Here is a 25,351-nt window from a genome sequence, read left to right as displayed (position 1 = left end):
CTGAGACACAACCTACCCCTCACAAAATGATGTTCCTCCCACCCCCCGATAAAGTATCATATTTCTATCTACTCAGTCCTGAAATGTCTTTTACCAACTTCTAATACTTTAACTACTACTGAAATACTTGAGAATATATCAGAAAATAAAGTTGTATACTATGTGTACTTCTGCTGTGCTGTAAGTTTGAAAACACAAAAGTATGTGTTAAAAGCATGTGTACTTTTAGTGGGAGAAGGGTTACTAGGTTATGCAGACATTCATTTCACACATTATTTCCAGATTTCAATAGTCCTCTAGTATTTTTAATTTCAAGCCAAATAAATTCTTACATGATGTCACTTCATTTTACAAGTGATAGAATAAAATTAATGCTGTCTTAAAAAAAAAAGGAGATAATTTATTTGAGCCAATAAGGCAGCCTTTTTACTATGAGAAAAAAAAAAAACAGATTGCTTACTTTCTTTCACCTTTTGTTAGAATGACATCAGAGGATTCTTGAACAGTCTGGTTTCCAAAAAATCTTGGAATCCAGCTGTTAATGATATTCCCAAGCTGTGTTCGAAGCATTTTCATTAAAATTAATATCCATTTTGTATCTAAAGTTTACTGGTGTGTAAGTGCCCTGGTTTACAGCAGGGTACTTTTCACACGAGGTGATGAGTCACCTGTCACTTAAAGATATTCATAAGCATCCACACCACAGGGATAGATGCTCATGACATGGATTTTCAGACAACAGGAGATACTATTCACACAACTAACTGGAATGTGGAGTGCTGGACACTGAAAACCTAAAATCCCTGAACCCTTTTCTTAGTTGATAGATGGTGTTTAGTCTAAAAATCATGGCAACTATTAAGATGAAATAAACTTAATTACTGTTTCGACCTTCACACATTAAGGTGATTAGGATATGTGTGCACACGTATATACAGCAACATAAGTTGAATAATATCTCGCCATTTAAATATTGATTTATCGTGTTATTTTTAAACAGAGCTGGTACAATTAAAATTAAAAGCAATCTTAAGGAAACAGAATATATAAAATAAACGTAGTCATTTGAAACATTTTTATAAATTATTTAATAATTTAAATAATTATTGAATCATGTCTATCAAATTTATCTTCAAATTCATCAACCACTTAGTCAATATGCTCACTAGGTCCAGTGGGCTGCCAGGAAAGGCTTGTAAAACTGCATTCATACATGATGCAAGTCTTCATCTGAACTGACATTCTACAGCCACAAGCTGAAGTCAGAATGGCAAACACTTAACTGTCAAAGACAGTTAAGTGTTTGCCAGGGGCAATAGTGTTTGCAATAGTAATGAGAGAGAGAGAGAGAGAGAGATAACAGTCAGATGGTTGTATAGTTTGATCCTTTGCAACTTCTTTGCCAAACAGGGTCTTAGTATTTTAGTAAAGATATAAAGCCAAAAGGCTAGTTTTCTGGCACCTTAATATAGAAAATAAGGGGATAAATATATCCTTTGTTGTTTTATAGCCAGTAAGCGAAACTAAAGATCGATAACTACGATCTATATAAGTTTCATGCCGAAAAACTATCGGCGAAGGCAATTCGAAGTAAAGGTGGAGCAAGCTCCCTCACTATTCTTGATATTTTCTCATAATGTAAAACACAGCTCCTAGGAGATGTATTACTGTTTTACATTATAAGGAGAGGTCACTACCCAGACCAGTTTCAACCTTTTTTGAGGTCTCATAGTTATCGATCTTTAGTTTCGCTTACAGGCTATAAAACAACAAAGGATATATTTATCCCCTTATTTTCTATATTAAGGTGCCAGAAAACTAGCCTTTTGGCTTTATATCTTTACTAAAATATAATTACACCTTTATGGCATTCGTATAGTGAAGGTATGCAAGTTCTTTTCACTAAGCTTTGATATCTTCAGAAGCGAAGGAATAAGTCCTTTTTAGGACTTCCAGGGTAACAAATGGCAATGCTGTAGCCAATGAAGTTTTTAACTGAGGCTGGGCTATTGCCGTTACCCAGCCATGACTAGAGCTTTTTAGCTCAATAGCTCAATCCACACAGATTATCTTCATTCAGATGACGGTATAAAGAGTCCTTCCAGGTCTACCTACTCACCGATGAGACCTCAAAAAAGGTTGAAACCGGTCTGGGTAGTGACCTCTCCTTATAATGTAAAACAGTAATACATCTCCTAGGAGCTGTGTTTTACATTATGAGAAAATATCAAGAATAGTGAGGGAGCTTGCTCCACCTTTACTTCAAATTGCCTTCGCCGATAGTTTTTCGGCATGAAACTTATATAGATCGTAGTTATCGATCTTTAGTTTCGCTTACTGGCTATAAAACAAAGGATATATTTATCCCCTTATTTTCTAGGGTCTTAGTATTGTTCCAGTCTTTTCAAGAATTGGAAATATTAAATTCATCATCGATCAGCTGTTTTGGAGTTTTAAGGGGGGAGGAGAAAATAATGAGATCTGGGTCCACCACATCCTTACTCTTCCATATCAGTGTGGATTGTTCGTTTTATTGTTTGTTTGAATGTTTTCTTTGAAGGAATTGCTTCCTGCATAAATGTGGCAGAGAGTGATATTGCTCAAAACTAGGAGTCAGCATAGTGGAGTTGGTTTGATTGTTCCCATCACTATTTTCATGCTGATGTAGAGTTTGGTATTGATCTTTGAGGTGTGTGTGTTATTCAGCCACACGGGTGTACAATATTTGGTAGGGGCTTAGACCAAACTGATAGCTGCAGTCTGGAGCACCTCTGATGGGGTACTCCAGAATGCAGAGTCTCCTCACAATGTGCCTGCAAGCTTCTGAATAATGTTTGCAAGATGGCAGTTTAGTAGCAATAGTTGTAAGATATTGATGGAACATAACTGTCCTGTCCAGTGTAACTCACTAGATATTCATCTCAATTTTGAATTTTTTGTGAATCTGTTTAAGGTAGAAGTGAAAACGGGACACCTCTGTTTTATTTAGGTTTGGCCACAGTCTCCAGTTCCTAAAATAGGTACTTAGCCTAGCTAGATCTCTTAATATAACTTCTGTTGCTTTTAGCTGGCCTGGTTGGCCGAGTGGTTAGCATATCTGCTCTCCAGCCAAAAGGCTGTGGGTTCAAATTCCACTGTGGACATGGATGTTTGCGATTGTCTGTGAAAGTACTATAGTACTGGTGGTAGTCGGTGGTAGATGGCATTGGTGTTAGATGATGAAGGTTGGTGGAGTAATGAGACAAAGAGTTGTGGAGTGGATGCCTTCCCTTGATGAGTCTTTGGACTCCCTGGAGGTGTAATGTAATAATAATAATAATAATAATAATCTTGAATTTTTATTGTCAGGCTGTCAGCATAAGCAAACTTCCTGGAGACAGTGTGGGATATAGATTCAGATCACTAATATACAAACTATAGAGCAGTGTGGCTATAGGGAAGGCTTATGGAGTCCTTTGTGAAGAAAAACTACCTCACTACTTACACCTTCCAGGTGCGAGTGGTGAGGCAGTTTATAAGGAGATAGTATAAAACTTTTTACATGGTATTATACAAAGTAACTTAAGAAGCATGCCCTGCCTCCACAGAGTGTTGTATGGCTGTGTGGTCAATAAATGCTATGGATATTTCCAAGCATTTTTGAAAGTCTGATTCTATATGTGTTGTAAGAGTGAGCAGATGGTCTACACAGCTATGCCCTTGTCTAAACCTAGTAACCTAGTAACTGAAAAATGTATGCCCATAGATACATCTCTCCAATTCCACATTTTATTTTCATCCCAGTTACATCAGTAATGTAGACATATCTCTCAAATTCCTCTGCCAGCTCTACTGCATTTTCATTAATGTTTCTTATGTGGAAGGTGCCCATCATTAATTCTGTTGACTTCAAGGTTCTTCCACTAACTGACTTCAATCAGGAACATGTTGGATAGTATTCAGCACTAAACAGAAAGATAATCTCAAGTAGCTGAGTTTTTCAAGTAGTGTTATATACGAAAATTAAAAAAAATGGAAATTTTGAAAATGATTTATTTCTCCTTTTGGACCCACTGAAGATACCAATAGTGAATGGAATTGTTTGAATTGTTTGAGAGGACTGCTAACAAAAAAAAAAAAAAATTAAAAAAAGTAAAATTGATTCTTGTTGGAATTCTAAATAGCATTGTAAGAAATGATTTATAATCTTATAAAATATTCTGTTCAGTGGAAGTGGTGCTTGCGTCCTCTGCGCTTGGTCACTCGAAGGCAAACTTAAGTTCAAGTCTAGTTGCCAACTGGAGGAACTTTTTCTAAGCCTTCTTCGACTGATTCCCGAGTTAGTTAATCTCTGGCACAAACAAGCGGGTTTTTTCTCCCAGAAACTCTGTTTTTTTTATCCCATAAACTCAAGAAAATCGACCGTACTACCCACATTATTTCAGACAGTAACATAACTTGTTAGGGTTAGGTACCAAGAGATGGCAGCACTTGTTTGCCAGCCTCTTCATTGGTGGCTGCTGTAATTAGTGATAGACATGGGCCAGCTATCTCTGATTGGCTACAGGTGGAGATTGAACTGCCCATTCAGTTTCCAAAAGCTAGATGGGGTAAAGGCCTCTCCTACTCCCTATAAGGGAATAAAAGGCATTAACTGATTTTTTTTTTTTTAAATATTCTGGGAAGATTTGGGTAAAAAAGCCAGTATATCACCTGCTGGATTTTTGATTTTTGTTCACAACATGGACTATTCAGTTATTATTAGCAATGAAGTTAAAAATATAATAAATTTTTAATATTGTATTGCGAATCATGAAAGGTTTTAAGTCTGTACTACATTAGCAGCATGGATGAGAGAGAGATTAAAAAATTCAGAATACTTGTTCTAGAGACTAGCAAGTGGGTATTAAAGAGAACACACAGCAAACAGGAAATATTCTTATTAATTAGGTTACCATTGATAGTAGTTTATAATAAATTTAGTTTAATCCTTTATCCAAGTGTTAAGCAAACAGAGTTTGCACCTGAAGTATCTTCAGGACTGAGGCAACTCGTAGTAAAGGTGGACCAAGCTCTCTCATCACGCCTTGTCTCAGTATCTCCTATAATGCAAAGCACATCTCCTTGCGGACATGTATAATGCTATGCATTAAGGGAAGGATCACTACCCAGACCGGTTTCGACCTTTATTGAGGTCTCATCAGTGGGAGCCAGACCCAGAAGTGGTGATACTAAGGCAGAAGCAATTAGAGCTTGGTCCAACTTTACTACGAGTTGCCTCAGTCCTGAAGATATTTCAGGCGCAAACTTTGTTTGCTTACACTTGGGTAAAGGATTAAACTAAATTTATTTTAACATACAGTTAGGGCACATGATTACCATGGAATCCCAATATGCGTGCAGTAGCGTGTTATAGAATTAAATTGAAATATAACTGGAGGAAAAAAAAAACAGATTACATTAAAATAAGATAACATATATACAATTTATTTTACACAATTTTGTATTACAGTTTCCCATACTTTAGGAATAGCAAGAACATCGTTACAGTTTAGATTTGGTCTGTGAAGTAGGGCTTCAGCCCTTTATATAAACGTTCATGTTTGTATAAAGATCTATGTAGAAGTTTGGTCTTTTCCCAATGGATCCTATGGTTTGGGTTTTCAACTCCATGTTGTGCGAGGCCAGATTTCTGTGATTTGATAAGACGGATATGGTCTTGATGTTCCGAAATGCGTTTATGAACAGATCTACCTGTCTGTCCACAGTAAAACAATTTACAGGAGCATGGAACCTCGTAAGGGGGTTCCCCCCCTCTAAAAATCAGTTGCTGTTTTCAACCTCTTCACCCTTTCATACCCTATATAAATATAAAAAACGCTCCGCCCATCCCTAATAATATATATGTATATATATATTATTCAAAAAACCCGGGATTTTTCCATTTCTATTTAATTCTCCCACATTGCCTAACCTCCCCTCCCAACACACAATAGTTTGGACATGGCAGAAAGAAGAAAAGCCACAACACCCAGAAGAAGGATGCGTAAATTTCTCTTCCTTTATGCTACATATATTTTTTATTGTTAAATATACATCTACAATGCCCTAAGAATCCCTGAGTAAAAAAGCCAATGACATTTAAACAGGGACACTCCTAAATAGAAGCAGGCAAAATAGCCATAAATATAATAACCCATGTATATTAATTTAAGTCGAGCTGCGTCAGCCTGACGTGCCCCACACATATATATACATATATATATATATATATATATATATATGAGATTTTTAGCTGTGGTCCCTCAGCAGCGCCCTCTATATATACCGGATAATTGGTTAAGGGGTTAAGAAGAAAATAATAGGTAAGTTTATAAAAAAAAAATTAAAATTATTCAACTATACAAAAAAATAACAGTCATTTACAATTTATTTTTTTAAATGTTATAAATGTTTTTCTGGAAACTAGAGGTTCAATTAAAATCAAAATTTATTCTGGCTGGTAAATTTTATCACCCTTTTAAAGTCTCACCAAATGCTTACTGTCGAAAAAATCAATTATGCTATAGTTTCTTACCTTCCAAATTTGCAGAACAATGTCATTGTTTCAGTCACAATCACACATCAACAAAGGGCAAAGCACCGCGTAAGAATGAATACACGGTCTGTTTTAAACTAATAATTTCCACTAAAAATATAATAAACAATCGAGAATATTTATACCATTTGCGCTGAGTCGATGCTTACTCTGTGAAATAAAATCTGTGGTAATATTGATAACGTTTCACTTCAAACAAATTAGGGTATAATAAAACTGGTGATATATTAAGTTAAAAATATTGTTAGATTATTAAGAATTCATAATAATTTGACCGATTTTAAATTTATTTTTATTGCATTAACTATAATTTGTAATTGTGTAATTTATATAGTACGATATAATTCAAGAATAAGAAAATTTATATATTATTTCCAGTGGTAAAATGGCACCCTTCATCTTCAAGCACCCTTGTGCTGGGCACAATCTGCACAACTGCATGGCACAGCCCTGAACATTAGATCAGTCTCCAGTCAATTCAATGAAGTGACTCATTAATAACTAAAGGAATCTTTGAATTGAAATTGCCTCTGTCCATCCAAGAAATATTTGTTATTTTGCACTTTAATGCTTTTTTTTTTTTTTTTTTGTGAACGTAGTGAATTAGATTATTGATATGACTTCTTCATTTCTCCTATACGGTTATATAAATAATTTCTTTTTACTTATAAAGCAATTAACCTTTATCATATTTTTTCCCCTTCAATTTCAGCAAAAACATTACAAAATGTAAACAAAAACCCACTTTTATATCATGAACCATTTAAAATTATTCATAATACTCTTCCCATCTGTTACCATTTATAATTGAGGACTAATGATAACTAAACTTACCTTAGTTCAAAATAGAGTGGATTTAACATCAATAATGATCTTATTTCAGGAAGATCATCCTCTATACATAACAACAATCCAGGATATATTGCACTGCTATGGACAATTAGAGAGTCTATTCTTTAAAAAAAAACAAATTAAAACTAACATTAAAATCAAATCCCACAGACACACACAACATACACTTTTACACAGTTCAACAGCTAAGTATTTCTGCTTCTTGTAACCCAATTTTTGGTAATGATAAGGTGATTAATCACATCTTTGTAGTCTACTATACCCATCAATGCATGTATTCTTTATCCAGTTTGCATTTTTTTGCAGGCAGGGAACCCTCCAAGTTAGGTAGCATTCTTAACAGGATGTTAAGAATGATACCACAGCAAAAAATCCCGGGGCAAAATGTAACAAATCTACATAATGAAGAAATTAAGACTGCTGATTATGACAAGCTCAGGAGACAACTTGCTGCTATATAATGGAATGAAGAATTGGATGGAAAGGAGATCAGTGCTGCTTAAGATCTCTTCAGGAACTGTTTGAATATATTCCCAAGGTCAGAAAGTCAAATAAGGTGGATTGTGAAATGGATGAATGCTTCACTTCTTCATTCATCCATTTCACAATCCATCTTATTATACGAAGAAGGAAGCATTATGGAGCCAGAACAAGATGAGTGGTGTTAATAGTCATTTGCATGAGAAGTACAAAGAGCAAGCAAGAAAGGTACCTCACTTGGCAAGGGTAACAAAAGTGCAATATGAGAAGCAGTTAGCTAATGAGGACAAGGAAAATCCTAGGGAATTTTTTCAATATGTGGCCAGTATAAGAATGATTATGGAAGGATGGTAGCGGTAGGAGAAATTGGTAGAATGGTAACAACTGACGAGGATATGGTACAGATGTTAAATGAGCAATACATAAAAGGTAATTCATCCTCAAAGTGACATCATAAAGAACTTGAGAGCAGTGGCAAATAGCCACCAATGGTGAGTGAACAGGAGGTATATGAAGAATTGAGTAAACTTGATGTTAATAAGAGTTTATTTTTTCACTTGGTTAGACTATAAGTTTGTTTAATCCTTTATCCAAGTGTGAGCAAACAAAGTTTGCACCTGAAAGTATATTCAGGACTGGGGTAAGGTGGTACAACACCGGGCAACTCGTTGCAAAGGTGGAGAAAGATCTCATCACTCCTATCTCAGTATTTCCCATAATGCAAAGCTCATCTCCTTGCAGATATGTGTAATGCTAAGCATTAAGGCAAGAGCCACTACCCAATGCCGGTTTTAACACCGGGCAACTCATTGCAATACCTTTGCAATGAGCTTCCCGGTGTTGTACCACCTTACCCCAGTCCTGAACATACTTTCAGATGCAAACTTTGTTTGCTCACACTTGGATAAAGGATTAAACTAAATTTATTATAGTCTAACCAAGTGAAAAATAAACTTTCAACATGTTTCCATATGTGTCTCATCTTTCTCTGTTTGATACTTGGCTCTCTTATTTCATGCAAGACTTTTTCATTATCTTTTTTCCCCTCCCCTCCAGTTTATTCCTAGTGTTATGTCCCTCTTCTTAGTGGTTTGTTATTTATCTTTATATTATTATCTTTATCCTTTATCTTATTTTATATACTTATCAGTTATTTCGTCTGCCGACAAATTTATATTATTTTATGACTGCGCCAGCCGTCATCTGAACTCTGATATACTTTCCTAGAATACTAAGAAAAAGAATGCAGGGATCAAGAAGTTTGCAGTCGTGGTTCCATTTCTTTAGTTACTAATGGATTTCCCTCTAATACACGGTTCGTGATTTTTCAAGCGGTAATTCAATCCACAGAAACATGATAAACTCATTTGGTTTACACATAAGAAATACATTTATTTTGACACAAACATAGAGATGCATTTTATTTAAACCTTCAATTCTAAAAGAGTCTGAGTTCCTTCCCTTTTCTTAAATTAACACATCCAAAAAAGGTTCTACACTATAATTTCTTATACTGACAAAATCTTACACTTCCTTATATATCTATTCTCAGACTCAGTCAATTTATACTAAATTACCCATTACTATCACACATATAAAATATGTATATATACAGGTTTATTCTACAATTCTGGCATAGATTTCATGAGATAACATTCTTTCTTATATTCAAACGTTGTCTCGCCCCCCAGAATTTTAGCTAGCATTCAAATTAAATTTTAACATAATGACATTAATTTCCTTCTCTCAACACAAACAGTCCGAAGCCTCGGTTTCCTATTTGGCTCAAGCCTAAGATGCCTCTTATTCCTTAGGTGTAGAAAAAAATGTCCGAATGCAGACAGTTCTTTGTGGAAATTGGCTGTTTTCTCAATGTTCAGTTTCTCTTTCCTCTCTGGTTACTCTAACTTAATACAAAAAAGGTTTCAGCTTAACGTTCTTGCTTCATCTGGTAGATTTAGGACCTTCTTATCTAGATTCTCGGATCTCCTCACCGTATTTTCTTTAATGGCATCTCCGCTATTCTTTTATCCTACTCGAAAAGGAGCACTCTTTGACTGACTTGTACACTGGCGTTAATTCACCAGTGGCCCTTTCTTCTAGAACTCCGGTTGCATTATAGCTGCAGCTTTGATCCATGCAGCACGTATAGCAAGGGAAAATTCTTGCTACGCATGGCAGCAAGTTTTCACAGCTACTCTGCTCTCCGCTCAGGAAACCAGGAACAGACGAAAAAGAGAAGAGAGCAATTCAAATCCCTGCCGAAACCTATATACCACAAAACAGCGCCCTCACTCGGTGGTGTTGTCATGCATACGGCGGCAGCCGATTGGTTGATTGGTTACCGCGGCTCCGAACTGTCTTTGACATGGCCTAATACTTGTATCAACTTATATACATCTTTTTTGGCAATTTTACATGAATTTCCTATTTTAAATAATTCACAAACATTCTCTGTTCAAGTTATGGGCCTCACTAACGTTACTTAATATTTACAAAACTGAATATATACATGTTCTAGGTCATTAACAAGTACATTTTCCATCTGGAGGCATAAGTATGTCCTTATCCATCCTTACCTTATGTTGGGTCAGAAAAAGGATGACTCATCACTTTTTTCCGACACAACAAAGGTCCCCCCTTTAATTAAAATTTTTTCTTAACAAAATTACGAGAAAATTTCCTTTAGCAACACCCCCTCCTTTCTCTGGGAATAGGTTGGCCTCCTTGTCTACTCCTAAGCATGTATCTGTGTGTCGGTTGTTCACCTGGCTCAGCTAACCCATCATGATTCCCCTGATTAATGTTATTTCCACCAGTAATACCTGGGGCTTCCTTATGTCTCACGAAGAAAGGGGAGTACTCATTTTGGGGGAATTCCTCCTTCCTTGTTTTGTGACCTCTGTTTTCCTTTGGTCGCGCCTTGCTGCGGGACGAGTTTGGATGGGAGTTTTTTCTGGGCCTATGTCTGTTCTGGCCCCTCACACTTCTCGCATTTCCTAAGACTCTCTCTAAGGAATCACCAAAGCAGACTAGTCTTGCTGGCCTAGTTTTGTATGGCTTGAGGCGATCAGCATGTACAATGGTGATCTTACCACGAGGGCTGGTTTCTTTGACTCTGAAAGTTACAGGCGTTATTCTCTCAAATATCTCAAATGGTCCAATTGCGCTCTTACCGAACTTCCCCCCTTTTCCCTTTCCTTTAAAACCTTGGTCCATTAGAACCAAGCTTCCTTCCTTCAAGTCCTTGGTTTTCCTGAGCTTGTTCGCATACAATCTTGCGCGGAGAGAGCACCCTTCACTGGTTTCTACTACTGAATTATATGCTAACTTGTTGTCTCTTATGAGGTTGTTTAAGTATTCATCTATGTCGGGAAAGCCTGTTTCTGCCCTGGAGCTCCTGAAGTCATTTGGGAAGAGGGGCTCAAACCCGTACAGTATTATGGCAGGCGCTTCCCTGGTAGCTGAGTGAAGGGCAGTCCTGCATGTGAAGAGGGTGTGAGGTAACCAAACATCCCACTCTGATATCTGTTCTTCTGCTAGTTTTGCTAGGGTGAGTTTCAGAGTGCGGTTCATCCTTTCACACATGCCATTCGCTTGGGGGTGATATCGTGTGGTAAAGATCTTTTTTTATCCCTAGTGAGTTGCACAGCTGTAGGATCACTTCGGCTGTGAAGTTGGTGCCCTGATCTGACAGTAGGGTCTCAGGTGTCCCATATCTTGAGAAGATCATTTCAAATAGCATGTTTGCTACGGTTTTGGCCGTTTGATCCTTCATGACTACGGCCTCACGGAACCTGGAAAACATGTCTATGACGACCAGGATGTATCTGTTCCCTCTTGACGTGGTGGGGAGTGGTCCCACAATATCCACGGCCACGGCCTGGAAAGAGTGCAAGGGGAGAGGGAACGGCTGAATAGGGGCCTTACCAGTGATTGGGGATTTCCTCTGACAGATGTTACAAGAGAGGATGTATGCCACCACATCGCGTCTCATTCCCTTCCAGAGTACCTATCCGTCACCCTCTTTAAAGTTCTATGTACTCCCTGGTGCCCTGCTAATTTATTATCATGGAGTGTGTGCAGTACCCAAGGAATCATGGCTACGGGCACAACTATCTTCTCCTTCCATCTCCCAGTGACGCCTTGTCTAGATATCAGGAGACCGTCATTATCAATGAATATGTTGTCACCGGTTCCCCTTTCCTGGTAGCTGCCTCTTTCACTTAGCAATTTCTTGTAAACTGGTCCCCATACCGGGTCGGCCTTCTGTGCCTGAATGATGTCAAATTTTTCCCAGGTCTGACATCGCTTCTCGGGTGCTTGCCTTCTCTGAGATTCCTGGATGACAGCAATCTGTTGGGTGGTTCCATTGATGTGGCTATGATTCTCTCCAGGTTGGGGTGTCAGTGACCGGGATAGGTAATCGGCTACTACGTTAGCCTTTCCGGCTATGTAGCTGACCTCCATTCTGTATTCCTGCATCTCCAAAGCCCAGCGCACTATTCTCTGATTTTTATCCTTCATGGATGACATGAAGGACAGAGGTTTGTGGTCGAACCTGAGGACGATGTTTTGCCCTAACAATAGGAGGCAGAATTTCCTGAGGCTGTATATGATGACCAAAGCTTCCCTCTCAATGACAGAGTAATTTTTTTCTGAAGGGGATAGTCTCCTGCTAATGAACGCAACAGGTTTGAACGAATCCTGTTCCTTTTGCTTGAGCACGGCCCCAATAGTGTCTTTGTCTTTGGATGCATCGGCCGCAAGATAGAAGGTTTCCCCTAGTTTTGGATGAATGAGAACAGGGGCAGTGGTTAGTGCCTTGTTTAATGCATGGAATGTTTCCTGCTGCTCTATCTTCCAGGCGAACTTGGTTCCTTTCCTGGTCAGGCTCACTATGGGCCTCATTATCTCGGAGCATTGGGGGATGAACTTTCGGTAAAAATTCACCATCCCCAGATACCGCCTGACCTGCCTGATTGTGGTGGGGGTTTTACATCTAATATGGCATTCACGTTGTTACATGAGGGTGCTATCCCGTCCCCAGTGATCATGTGTCCAAGGTATTCTACCTTGTCAAGGAAGAAATCGCATTTCGAGCATTTTAGAGACAACTTGGCTTTGTCCAATCTGTTTAGTACGTTTAGTAAGATCTCAATGTGCTCTTTCATGGTGGTGGAATATATCAGTAGGTGGTCTTGGAAGCATAGAATGCCTTTGCCCAAAAGTCCCTCCAGCACAGCATTCATGAGGCATTGGAAGCTCATAGCCGAGTTTCGGGCCCCTTGGGGAAGCCGACAGAGTTGGTACTTTTTCCACTTCGTGGTGAAGGCGAAATATTGTCTGTCTTCCTTCCTGAGGGGAATCTGGTAGTACCCAGAATTCAGGTCAAGTTTTGAGAAGACCTTTGCCCCTTCCAGGCCAAACAGTAGCTCTTCTATAGTACACACTGGGAAATCAATGGGTTTCGTGACTTTGTTCACTTCTCTTAGATCAAGAACAAATCTTAGGTCACCATTTGTTTTCTCGACTAGTATGAATGGGCTGTTCCAACGGGAAACAGACTTTTCTATCACGCCTGCCTTCTCATATTCTTCCATGAGCTTTTCTAATTTGTTTGCATGTTTGAGAGGGGGTTGAGTATTGTTTTATGTGTACTGGTGAGGTCGAGGTTATTTGAATAGTGTGTTCTACAGCATTAGTACAGATGAGGGTGCTTATTCCCTCAGTAAAGATCCCGGGGTACAATTTGTATGCTGTGTCAAAAAATTGTCTTATCTCTTCTATATTTTGATTAAAGCTGTGGTTACTTATGGATTTGCTCATCATCCTCTCCTTCCAAGTGATCTGCTTCTCGACTCCCTAGCGGATATCAAATTAGTTTCAAGTGACTTATTTTCGTGCAATGTTTTGCAAGGGTTGGTTTTGGGGTGGTGAGTCTTTCCACACAGAGATATTGACTGGGTCCCAAAGTTGCAGGCGAACTGGTTTAACTTTAGGAAGTCTAGTCCCAAAATGACTTGATTACTGGTGTCATCGGGTATCTCTGGTAGGATTATTATGTCATGGGTGACATCAATGGGGAAGCAAGGGATGGATAACCTTGCTCTCAATTTACTGGAGGATTGCAGCTCAACCTTTGCTATTCCCATTATTTTGTGAATTGTTTGGAGGGGGATAAGTGTTTTGTTATGGGACATGTCAAGCCTTTTGTATACGTTGTGTGGGATGACAGATATGTAGGAATTCACATTGTGTTCCCTCTATGTTGCCCTGGACAAGGGTGAGGTTTCCTTCAAGGCTTGCTTCAGTGGTGTTGGTACTCTGTATTTGGTGGTGTATGGTCACATGACTTTCACTCCTTCCACTGTGCATTTCTTCGGTTATCATTTCTCTGTATTCAGAGGATTGGGCAATGATTGCTATTATTTCTTCTTTCTCACTGGCAGCTGCACAGCACTCTTCAAGGCTATTTATTTCCTTTTTGTGTATGCTCTCCTGCAATTCAGGTAAGATACCTGTTCTGAATTGTTGTAAGGTGAGCCATTCAATATGTTCTTTGTCTTGTGTGGAGGTTTTTATATCGTGGGCCAGTTTGGTTAGTCTGTTAAAGAAATTGGTTACCCTTTCCCCCTTTTTTTGTATGCATTTGAAGAATTTATTAAGTGTTTGTTCAATTCCTCTCCTTTTGTTAAATTTCGATATTAGGGCCTCTTTAAAGTCTTTAAGTGTTACTGTTCTGTTCTGTTTAGTGTTTGGTGAGAGTGCAATGCTTTCTTTGCTTTCCCCTCTAGTCCACTGCGTATTAATGTTAAGAGTTGCAGATCACTCCAATTTGCTGCTAAAAAGGGCAGCAAATTGGAGCGATCCCCTTTTTAGTCTTTCCACATAGCTGAGGAAGGATTCTATGTCATCATTACCCTCCCCTGAAAATCTGGGGCATATTTGTTTAGGGTTCATTGTTCTAAAGAATTCTGTGTCGCTCACCTCAGCTATCTCAGGTAGGGACATACTTATGCTCTTAGATTAACACTTTGTTTAAAATTCAAAAAAAATAATCGCACTACTATACTTTTCACTACTAAATTCTGTTTCTGGAATAATTATAATTGAATAATTAAATAATTATTATTTAATAATTAAATAACTAAATTAAATTTAAATAATTAAAATTTAAAAAAATTAAAAATAAATAAATAAATAAAAATAATAATAATTCTTCCACCAGTGACATGCTCAGAAGTATACTGGATGGTCTCATTCACAGAGAATTTTGGTTTTTTGCTCTTACAGTCTTATTCTCAAGATCTTTACTGCCATATCAAACACAGGTGTCAGAGCCATGATGGGCAGTTTGAGAATGACCATATTTCTAACATTTAAATCACCATAAAAGGTTCCAGATATAGTCTGGTTATATCAAGTAGAGCCTTACTGGACAACTCAGACAGTCGTGCACCCAGGATTTAATCTTGGAGGGGGGCCGAGTACTCAAGATCTTGGGGATGGGGGCTGAGTTTGTAGTAGACGATTTGAGAATACACACACTACGCATTGCATACGACCTATGACTGAGCATCTGCAGTGATCGCCAATACATGATACCTGTGATCTCTGCCCAGCTCGGGCAAGCAAAGTATCGCCCGAGCACTACCTCATTCGCCTTGCGTTCACAACGGCCGTAATTCCCAAAAAGCCAGAGGGTATTTCCACCTTATGTGACCGCTAATTCATAAGTAGTATAGAAATAGAAGACACAACACAACATAAATAAAAAAAATAGAATTTTAATTAGGAAAAGATTTTTGGAAATTTTTCTAGTCTTTTTTTCCTTTTTCTTTTCTTTTTTTTTGGGGGGGGGGCAGTCCCCTTGGCCCCCTCCCTGGGTGCACCATTGAACTCAGATAATCTGTGTTTTGGCAAATATTGGTGGGCTTTGGTATGTTAAAGGTAAGGATGATGTTCCTGGTGGGAATCAGTGCCCATCCCTATGTATGAGGATTCTTCTTATGGCTGTTACTCATTAGTCTGAGTTCAGTGTAGATCTCCTCACTGGAAAAATCAAGGAAGTTCCACTGCGATATTAAGCTTCTAAGAAAGTTTAAAGTTTTGTGGGAGGGATAACTGTAATTGGTATTCCTACAAATGTGAAGTAATTTTTCCAATTGTGTTACTGTAGTTGCTTCAATAAGGATATCTCCTGAATGCAGTTTCTTTGCAGATTTTGGAGATCCTGCCAACCCTCCCAAACCCATCTAGTTGAAAGGTGACATTTTTCGAAGTGAATGCTCTCCAGTTGAATTCAAGATTAAGAAAAGTGGTGTGTGTTTTTGTTGCAGTTTCTGATGGGTTTTTTCCTTACTTTTGTAAGAATCATCTGTGGTTTCTTAAAGTGGTTGAGGCTTGTTGGCTCGTGATAAACAAGGACGAAAAATTATTCATTCTCAATGAGGAGTTTGATTCAATGCTGTAATTCCCACCCACCACTGAACCACACATGGACACCTATTCTCCAGCAAGCAATGACTGCACTCAGGAGTGGAATGCCAGGGCTATCCTGGATGTCTTACTAGCACCACTTGTTCCCAGACCATTGGGAAGGAGACTTACAGAAACACCATTGACCTTTGCATGCATACTACTGACTATCTGACTGTTCCTGGCTGGGCCATCCAGGACAACACATCTTGACAACGCACAGGCCAAAGTAGTGCACAACTACCAGGATCCCCCTTTCTGAATGTCCACACATAGCAAACATGGCAGTGAAGCATTGGATTCAATGACAGTAGTCTGGAAGATATGATAGTAAAAAAAGACTCATGAAAAGTAAAGTGAAGAATATAGGAAGAAAAGCAAAGAAAAAAAAATGAAGAGGACCATCACCAAGAGGTCCTCTTCGACATGAAAAGGTGCCTCACATGGAGGGGTAAGAGTTAGGTTAGAAATAAAAGCAGTTGATCAAAGTCTGGAGACCATAGATAATTGTTCTGAAAAAAATTAGGGAAGTGAACAGATGGCATCAATTCTTTCTTTCATGGTACATGGTGACCAGCGTTCATTGTGTAGTATGGAAACAAACTTCCAATGTTAGAACTTCGAACATAGGAGTTTGTCTCCATAATTGTATGCAATGAAAGATGGCAGGATGATATTAAAAATTAAGACATTGTTGGCATTCAAGAATGTGTGATCAAAGCTAAACTAAGGTGGTAGTCATTGGAAGCGGAAAGGTTAGGAAGATGCTTGCAATATCTTGAAAAAGAAAAGTATTTTTTTGGTGCAAATCTTCTTGAGAAATTTCACAAAATAGAACTCACATTTTCCGAAAACTAGGCACTTTTCTCAGCCAAGTAAGGATAATAATTAAATCATGTCCTGGATATAATTCTTCATTCAGTTATTTTCTTAAGAAGGAATGGATTTATAACAAGTATGAGTGATTTCACAGTCACAGAAGCATGCTACAGCAGTAATGTTAGTTATACAAGATCACTGTACTGAGACTTTGATTTTCATCTCACTATCAATTAAAAAAAATTCAGAAATTTGTTCAAAGAAATTTAATTGAAAGTTAAAATATGAAAATTGAAAACAGATAAAATTCTATACCTACTTTGGAATATTTATTTTCTTTAGAAATTCTTTTATATATTCTGCTTTTTCCCAAGTAGAGAAGTGAAATATACCTGGTTTGTAGACTGTGAAGTCTGAAAATCATTGATTAATCAGAAATAGAGAGAAAAAAAAAATATATATATAATATTTTTTCAGAAGTTAACAGTGGTAGTTCAAATCAAAATTATGACAAAATGACAACTAAATTGCTGTATTGTTTGAATTATGGATGAATTAGACATCTAGGATAACTAAGGTATATCATTTGACATTTCAACTTCTGTATGACTTTTGCATTTTCTTTATCTTCCAGAATAATTGTTGTGTCTGTATCAAACTATAAACCACAAAATACAAGTATCAAAATATATGAAAAGATCCAGATCAGAAGCCTTGTGGCAAACATATGTTACTATCTATAAGGGAATAATAAACAATAATTAGCAAAAAAGTATATTTATTATTAAAATAATCAATACTGAAATTATTAATTCCAATCAAAAAATCTATTATCACATTATCAAGGATGGGTAGCCAATTATGCTGATACAATATTTCTGCATTCCTTATCCATCTCTTTCTCTTGCTGCTTCAAACAGGGATCATATACATGCCTTTGTGTATTCGCTAGAGGCTTAATTAACAAATATCACAAATTGGAGCTAATTATCAATAGAGCAAATTCAGATATATCGGTTCAGGACACTGAAATTGAATATGGAACTTATGGAACTTATAGACAGCAAAGGTGAGAACATAGGGAGCAGGAAGTTGTGTAATTCATAAAAAGCTTTTTTTTTTGCTGGCCTGGTTGGCCAAGTGGTTAGCGTATCCGCTCTCCAGCCAAAAGACCGCAGGTTCGAATCCCACTGTGGACATGGATGTTTGTCATTGTCTTTGAAAATACCAGTGGTGGTGGTGGATGGCGGCATTGGTATAGATGATGTGGTTCGCTCTAGTTGGTGGATTGAGTGATGGAAATGGAGACTTGTGGAGTGGGTACCCTCCCTTGATGAGTCCTTGGACTCCCTGGAGGTGTCACGTAATAATAATAATGAAAGCTGCATTTTTATGTAAAAATTTTGACTTAATGATAATTCATTCTGATCACATTATTCTATTTGGTACAACATTAAACTTAAGAATTCAACTTGAAGAGTAGGATATGTTACAAAGCAGGCAACAATTCTGATTATGATGGACTTTTTCAAAACAGATTAAATGAGAGAGCATAAATAAACAAAAGGCAAAAAGTTCCAACAACATTAAGGGTATAATTAGACCAGAACTAGTGAAATTCCTTGTGGGGGGGGGATTGTCATTGTCATTCTTAATTCTAAAAATTAAGAATGACAATATCCGTTGTCATTCTTAATTTTTATCATTGATATTGAAAATGGAATTAAAAGTTTAATATCAAAATTTGCAGATGATACCAAAGTAGGTGGTATCATATGGATATTAGCTGATCTCATACGGAGGTAGCAAGATTTTTTTCTCCCAGAAACTTAGGTTTTATATCCCGCATACAAACAAATCGGCTCTTCAGAACACACACACAATTTACAGACAAAAAAATACTAGCTGTGGTGGTGATTATGGGCAGTAGATGGCATTGATGTAGGTGATTGGTAGTAGAGGTTCTGTGTTGTAGTGGAGATGGAGAGTTGTACAGTAGGTATCCTCCTGCGATGAGTCTTTGGACTCGTTGGAGGTGTCACAAATAATAATAATAAGTCACACAAATTTGGTCAACTGTTAACACTACTGGCCTGATCTCTGGTGAAAAAAAAATTGTAAAAAATCAAAGATTAAGAATATTTATTATTATAATTATATATGCAATTACATAATGAGTATGTAGATTTTTTGACCAAAAATTGAATGTGATAAAAGATAACTGACACTAGGTTTAATAGGTTGTGATAATATAGATAGTTAAATCTTATATGCTCATTTTGCCACATATGCTAGTGGCTTCTTCTGGGTTAAAACAACAACAACAACAACAACAACAAAAATACAATAAGGGATAAACACGAACTATTACACAACTAAAACCAAAACATGTATGAACAGTTACACAAAAGTAAAAAAATAGAAACACGTGGAGCATAGAAGCCATACTGTCTAACCTTTATTCAGAGATATTGTCAATGGATTGTAGGGATATAATAATCAGTTGTTTACAGATAACTTAGTAATAGCACCTATGTGGTAGCCCTTTAGGAGGATTTGAATAAGCTAGACAGATGGAGAAATGATTGTAGGTACCAGTTTAATGTAACTAAATGGAAGGTTTTGGAGTTTGGGATCCATTGATGGGAGGCTGCATACTTTGTTGGAGGAACTGTACTAAAAGAAGTGGATAAAGGTAAGGGATCTTAGGGTGATGATTGATAGAAACTTTAAGTTTAGGGGACATATTGAAAATGTAATGAAGGTAACCCAGAGGACTGCTGCTCTAGGTTGACTATCGACTTATCATTTGGTAATTATCAAAAGCCTTTGCAAAATCTAAGTATACTACTGCGTATCCCCTCCTCTGTCCAAGTAAGCAGTCACCTTATTGTAATAAGTAAGTAGGTTACTAAAACATGACCTCCCTTTAGCAAATTCATGCTGTCCATCAAAGATAATACCATTGTTGTCAATCCAATTCTGGATCCTAGTTGGATAGGGTTGGATATTAGATTAGTGCATTGGATCAGAGACTAGCTATCTGATAGGTATCAGCTAGTTGTGTATGGGGGAGCAATATCCCAGAAGAGGAAAGTATATTAATGATATTTTCAAAGATTTGGATGGGAATATTCAGTTGTTTGCAGATGATGTAAAGTTGGAACGAACTAAAGAGTAGAGAAGATGTTGTGGCCTTACAAGAATTGAATAAATTGAATGAATGGGCGCAGGAATGGGGATGCGAGTTCAATGTTGCAAAATGTAAGGTTTTAAAATTTGGGAAACAAAGATGGAATATAGAATTTATGCTTGGTGGAGATATATTGTTGGAGGTGGAGGAAATAGATCTTGGGGCGATAATGGATAAGGATCTGAATTTAGGGGACACATTCCCAAAATTGTGAAGACAACAGAAAAGAATTCTGGGAATGATGCAGAGGACACTGACTTGTAGAAGTTAGGAGATTCTTGTTCCATTGTACAGGGCTTTGATTAGGCCACATATGGACTACTGTGCACAAATTTGGTCACCGGGTTTTCAAAAGAATGAAGAGATGTTGGAAAGGGTCCAGAGGTGACTGACTAAGGTAGTTTCTGATCTTTGGAATGTCGAATATGAAGAAAAGTTGAGAAGCTGCAATTTATAGAGTTCAGTGGATAGGAGGAAGAGGGGTGATATGATAGAGACCTATAAGTTAGTAAGGTATTTTTATAAGATCAGTGTTGGAGAGAACAGTGGAAGATCAGGGGTCAACCACAGATCATCCCTGGAAGCTGTATAAGGAAGGAGTGAGAGACAGTTTTTTTTTGCATTCAGAGTTGCGAACAATTAGAATGCCTTACCTGAGAGCGTGGCATCTGCAGAGAATTTGAATGTTTAAGGTGCAGTATGATGAACTGTGTTTATGACAAAAGATGAGTCTAGATGAGTCTTCGACTCCATGGAGTCTTGAGATGATGATGATAATAATAATAATAATGAGGTGAATGTTGACCAGCAGAGAGAAGAGTGGTAATTCCATCGTATTAAGCCCTGATCAGACCAGTTTGAATTATTGTGCTCAGATTTTGTTGCCAGGATTTGAAGGGGAAAGGATAACCTTGAAGAAAGTGCAAAGGCATATAACAAAAATGATATTAGGACTGTACAATGTTAGCTTTGAGGACAGACAGGCATGTGGACTGCAGTTTGGTATATAGAAGGAGAGGTGATATGATCGAGACATTTAAATTGTTGAGAGGTAGTTACAGGGTTAATTGGGAATGCTTTCATAGAGTAAGAGGAAAGAGCAAGGACAAGTGGTCATTCCAGGAAGTGACGAACGGAGGAGAAGAGTAAGAGGATTTTATTGAATGGAGGGTGGTTGGACAATGGAATGTGACACCTGATAGAGTGACAAGAGCAAGAACAGTGAATGAATTGAAGAAATCATATGACAGACTGTACCATTTAAGATTGTTTTGTGTGCTTTGTGTTGTTTAAGATGGGCCTCCCACAATGAGTCTTATGACTCCATGAAGGTTCTGAATAATAATAATAATTCTAATGAAAGATTTTCCATATGTATTATTCCTCACAAATTGTTCTCGCAACTACTAAAATACTAAATAGTCTCAACCACTCTGCAAGCATTCTTAATCTCTTCCTTACCAATGAATACCTTCTAAGTTTGCTGTGGATGTGTTTGTCTTCTAGGAAATTCATTTCACAACCTGGCAGTGATTTCTTTTTCCATGAAACAATACTCAATTAGTACTATGTGATCTCATCCATGTAATCACCTGACACTAGAAGAATACCAGGGTGGTATGACATTTGTGATTTGGATGCTTCATTTCCGTTTGAATGACTATTTTCAATATTCTGATCATCCAAGTATTTGCACTGAATGGTTCACTGAAACAATTATTATTAGGTATTCATTCATTCATTCACTTGATTTTAGATGGCTTTCATCAAAGGTCCATCATCCTATTCCACTTATACTAAAGTTCAAAATATTTCCAAATAAAATTATCAAACGCATTCAAAAACAGCTGAAGGAACCAAATGCAGGAAAATACATTATGCTTTCTTGATAACTTTTGTCCAACCCTGCTTCTATTCAGTGGCGCACCCAGGGAGGGGGCCAAGGGGCCCTATCCCCCCAAAGAAAAAGGAAATAAACACTAGAAAATTTTCCAAAAACCTCTTCCTAATTAAAATTCTTTTTTTTTTTTTTTTTAAATTTATGTTGTGTCTTCTATTTCTATACTACTTTTCATGTATTGGCGATCACTGCAGATGCTCAGTCATAGGTCGTATGCAATGTGTAGTGTGTATTCGTAAATCGTCTACTCAACTCGTCCCCCCCCCCCCTCCATCAAGATTAAATCTTGAGTGCTCGGGCCCCCTCCAAGATTAAATCCTGAGTGCACCACTGCTTCTATTACTTTTGTCTTCTGATGGTTTTGGTGCACTGTTACTTACATAAATGGAGAAGAAAACCTGGCTTCTTACTTTACTTCTGATTCCCACAATGATAATTTTAGTAATTATCTCCCTACTATTAAATTGAAACATTCAGCATTCCCCTTTGATTTTTTTTTTTTTTTTGAGGGGGAACAAGCAATCAGAATGTTGTTCTCTCTAGATACCAAAAAAGTCTCTTCCGAACTTGATGTGAATAGGATCACATTAGTGATCCTATGGCATTTTTGCAATTGTTCTAAAGCTGTGTGCTCCAGAGTTGACTTGTGCTATCTTTTCATGCTCTAATTCACTGTTATTTATCATGTAGAAATTAGCCCATATCCAACCTACTCCATAAAAGAATCACAAATCTTTACTATCAGTTTACTGACCTACTGCTCTTACTTCAATTCTGTATATGGAAAAAACAACACATCGGTAGTATGGATTCTTCAAAGGACCTTCCTTTCTTAAATAATCTACCTTTGGATGCAAGTCACAAAAAACTTGAGAAATTTAAGTAGTTGCTCTTCACATACCTCATGGTTTGGAAAAAGACCTAAATGAGTCCTATGCTATGGACTGTTTTGTAACTGGGCTGCCTTCTTTCTCTATAGTTACAGAGATGTAATTGTGCATGAATCTTTTCTTTTAGTGTTGCACGGTGATCAGCATTCGTTTTAGAAATTATGGACTTTACAACCGTGTTATAAATAACTATTTTAATTTCCTGACGTTACGATCTTCATCTGGAGTATATACAAATATATAAGGATAAGCTGAGTTACATTATACACGATAAGCTAAAGAAACAGTGATTTGATCACAGGTTATTCTACTGGCATGACCTCTAGTGGGGAAAAAGAAACCGAATTATTACTTAGCCAAGAAATTAGCGACAACATTCAAGGAGTTGGGGTCATTCTCCCTCCTATATTAGAAACCCACAACACTTCATAAACATAAAGACATTACATTAGAAAAAGATGATTTATTAATCAGTTTTGACGTCTCTGCCCTCTTTACGAATGTCCCAATCAATGACACAATTCTTCTTTTACAGAACAAATTCCCTCCAGATATCACAGCGTTCTTTGCGCATGTATTACGTTCTGATTATTTTGTATGGCAAAACGCTTTCTATCTACATTATCCCCCCCCCATTGCAAACTTCTATATGGAACATTTTGAGCAACATGTTCTAGATTCCTCTCTCCTTTAAAACCCAAAGTCTGGCTTAGATACGTTGATGATGCTTTTGCGATCTGGCCCCGTGGCCGCCAGAACTAGACACTTTTCTTGGCCACCTTAACAAACAACACAAACACATACAGTTCACAATTGAGATTGAAAAACAGAACACACTTCCATTTCTAGATACACTTGTCACACGTCTTCCTTCTGGCGATCTATCCTTCACTGTTTACCAGAAACCAACACATACCGGCCAATATATACACATAAACTCCTACCACCACCCAACACAAAAACTAGGTGTCATTAATACTCTAAAATACAGGGCTTTGAAGATCTGCTCCAATGAACGTGCGCTGAAAGACAAATTTAAAGTTATCAGCAATACCTTTTTAAAAAATGACTACAGCCAAAACACTATTAACAAAATTCTCTAAGACCTTAATAAAAAACAAAGATAAACCAGACTACAATAAAACTATAACCATTCCTCATATTAAAGGGACATCAGATGAAATAAACAGAATCAAAAATACAACCTCAAAGCCATCTTTAAACCTCCTGCAAAATTAAAAAGCTTGCTCAACTCATCCAAAGATCCACTCCTTCCGCTGGCCCACCCCGGAGTATACCGTATTTATTGCACCTGTAATATACATATATAGGAGAAACAGGACGCACAATTCCTATCAGACAAAAGGAACATAAACGACACATTAAATATAATAACTATGGTGAAGCTGGCCTTTCTGATCATCCCCTGAACACTCTACATAGAATTGACTGGAAAAGCATCAGTTGTTTACATCACACGAAAACGTGGTATGAACGTAAATTTAAGGAAGCCTGTTAGATTCTTATCAACCACCCCCAATCTGAACAATAATGATGGTCTAAAAATCCCAAGCATATGGAAGGCACATATTCTACCCACGGAACCTCTCTCTCCAAGAGTTAACTATAAACAGGACTGTAGATAATCCAGAATCCTAAATTAAAAATAACAATTGTAATTGATAAAATAGGACATTATTATTGAAAGAAGTCTATCTATATATATATAAAAAATAACGTTTTTCTCATGTTATGTTAAACAGAATTTAGCTTTGATGTAGTTTCTAAATAATTAAGCTGTAATTTTTTTTTCACTAGAGGTGATGCCAGTAGAATAACCTGTGATCAAATCATCGTTTCTTTAGTTTATTGTGTGCAATGTAACTCAGCTTGTCCTTGTATATACTCCAGATGATGATCTTAATATGAAGATCGAAACGTCGGGAAATTAAAATAGTTATAACACGGTTGTAAAGTCCATAATTTCTAAAATGAATTGTGCATGAATCTTTATTCATAAACTCTGCATTTCATGCAGAAATATCATAAGGCTCTGTCTTTCCACCTACTTTCTTTCTTTAGCTAACTGTAAATGTATTCAGCAAAAATAGTTTTGCTGATGACAATAAATTGTATTTCTCTTATTGACAGATTTTGTA

General features: G+C 37.3%; 1 protein-coding gene across 1 annotated transcript in view; it reads right to left on the bottom strand.

The window, feature by feature from the left end:
• LOC150092656 (uncharacterized) overlaps positions 1-25,351 on the bottom strand; it is a 95,939-nt gene that overhangs the window by 16,912 nt on the left and 53,676 nt on the right. The window contains exons 3-4 of the mRNA XM_090414252.1: positions 17,529-17,622; positions 7,412-7,531 (exon numbers count right to left, since the gene is read on the bottom strand). Of these exons, the coding sequence (XP_090270378.1) occupies positions 7,412-7,531; positions 17,529-17,622 (214 nt within the window). The remainder of the gene's footprint in view (positions 1-7,411; positions 7,532-17,528; positions 17,623-25,351) is intronic.

This window comes from Typopeltis vanoorti, chromosome 25, assembly GCF_054136105.1.
Source record: "Typopeltis vanoorti isolate ZY-2024b chromosome 25, IOZ_Tvanoo_1.0, whole genome shotgun sequence".
NCBI lineage: Eukaryota > Metazoa > Arthropoda > Arachnida > Uropygi > Thelyphonidae > Typopeltis > Typopeltis vanoorti.
The sequence above is the reverse complement of the archived record's forward strand: the minus strand, read 5'-3'. Positions and strand labels throughout refer to the sequence as shown.